Source organism: Eschrichtius robustus, chromosome 3 (genome assembly GCF_028021215.1).
Source record: "Eschrichtius robustus isolate mEscRob2 chromosome 3, mEscRob2.pri, whole genome shotgun sequence".
Taxonomy (NCBI): Eukaryota; Metazoa; Chordata; class Mammalia; order Artiodactyla; family Eschrichtiidae; genus Eschrichtius; species Eschrichtius robustus.
The window spans coordinates 35,549,882-35,552,060 of NC_090826.1; the positions used below are offsets into that span (position 1 = coordinate 35,549,882).

Here is a 2,179-nt window from a genome sequence, read left to right on the forward strand (position 1 = left end):
TGGCTTAATTTTCAATGTTGGCTACATATATTTATTGTTTACATGTGCCACTCTGATTGCCTACATCACCTTGACTTTCTACTGTGTCCATGTACCATGTCACTTAGAGTTACCATGTTTCATGTTGGTTACATGTATTCTATTGGTTCCAGTGCCACTGTGGTAGATTATAATATCACCCCCATTATTTGCTGCTCTCACTGTAGAGGGAATATACATCCATACCCATTGCCACGTGATTTGCATTACTTTTCTGTGGGAAGGAAATACTTCCTGCCCTTTTGCCAGCAGGCTTAAAGATAGGGCTTGGTTTGGCCAATAGGACGTGAGGAAAGAGATGTGTGTTACTTCTGAGCAGAAGCTTTAAGAGTCATCATGTATTTCAGTCATTGTTGCTTTCTCTCTCTCTTAAGACTGGCATGTGCCAGATACAGCCTCATCCTTCACACTGGATCCAAGAATCCAATGGCAGAAGGCCACAGTCTACTTACAACTGACATAGAACATAAGAAATATATGAACTTTTGCTGTTGTAAGCCACTGAGATTATGGGGTTGTTTCTCAACCAAAATGTAGCAAGTTGATCAAGACAACCATGTTTGGTTTCATGTACCACATTTGTTCCACTGACCAAGTTCTATGTTGGTTCAAATGCATGATATTTGTTTCATATGTTATAGATGCTCTCCTTCAACATTGGACAATCTACCCCAGGCCCCTCCTGTCCTCCAGGTCACCAGGCTAATCTACTCCTCTGCATCACTTTGAGAAAAGCCCTCTTAATGTCCTTGTTCCTCAAACTGTAGACCACAGGGTTAAGCAGGGCAGTGAAGACATTATAAAAGAGTGATATCTGCTTGTCTTGCTCAGGGGAATAGCTTGAATTGGGCCTTATATAGATGTAGGTGGCTGGAGCATAGAAGAATATGACCACAGTCAGGTGGGAAGCACAGATAGAGAAAGCCTTGCAGCGGGGCTTCATGGACTTGATCTTGAGAATGGCCTGGGCAATACAGATGTAGGAAGCCACAATGAGGGAGAGTGGGGCAACAACCATGAAGACACTGATGACCAGGTCCACCATCGCAATGAGGTTGGTATCCATGCAAGCCAAGCTTCGTACTGAGGGACCCTCACATAAGTAGTGGTTGACCATGTTGGGCCCACAGTATGGCAGCCTCATGGTGAAAAATGTATGGATCAGAGAGAAGAAGAAACCACAGGCCCAGGTCCCAGCTGACAGCCGTGTGCACAGACCCCAGCTAAGGATGACAGTATAACACAGTGGGTAGCAGATGGCCACATATAGGTCATAAGCCATGACTACAAAGAAAATGGACTCGGTCAGGCCCAGAGCGCCAAACATGTACATTTGTAGCCAACAGCCAGCAAAGGAGATGGTCTGAGATTGAGCGAGAAGATGCACCAACATCTGGGGCATGGTGGTGGTGACAGAGCCCATATCCAGCAGGGAGAGGATACAGAGGAAGAAGTACATGGGAGTGTGGAGATGCATGTCCAGGCATATCAGGGTGACAATGAGCCCATTGCCAAGGACTGAGCTCAGATAAAGGAGAAGGAAGGCAATGAAGAGGATCCTGTTGGTCGTGGGGTCACTGGAGAAGCCAAGCAGGATAAGTTCAGAAACCCAGCTTTGGTTCTGCCCTGGAGGCATCCTCATGGTGAGCCTATAAGAGAATCACATTCATTTCAATGTCATCTAAAATATGATAGCCTAGTAAGAACTGGAGGCAGACAGGCTGGGATTTTAATTCTGGGCCCACTACTCACCTACTGCCTTGCACCAGTGACTTAAATCTCTGGGCCTCAGTCTCCTCATCTGTAAAATGTGACTAATAATACTCATCTCTCAGGGTTTTTATGAGGAGTCAAGGCAATGTATAAAAGTGTCTTATATGATGTCTTAAAACACTAAAGAGCAGTAGAATGCTCATTTGCAATCTCCCCAGTCTTACTCCCCACCCCTCAGTGGAAAAACTGTTCACTCAAATGTCTAGCAACAATTGATTTACACCACATCCACTCAAGCCCCAAACTTGTGGAGGTGGCCTTCCCCTCTGACTTAGAGATCATTTGTCTGGATGCTCTCCAAGCCTCTCCCCACCCTGTAAACATTTCTCCTTTGGCAGCTGACAATGGGAGGCATTATCAATAGAGA

The 2,179-nt window shown here is 45.4% G+C and overlaps 1 protein-coding gene across 1 annotated transcript; it reads right to left on the minus strand.

Moving 5' to 3' along the window:
- Positions 1-733: 733 nt before the first annotated feature.
- On the minus strand, positions 734-1,681 carry LOC137761013 (olfactory receptor 2A12-like). Its single transcript, XM_068537920.1, has one exon. It carries the CDS (start codon positions 1,679-1,681, stop codon positions 734-736), a length of 948 nt encoding a protein of 315 aa, XP_068394021.1.
- Positions 1,682-2,179: the final 498 nt, after the last annotated feature.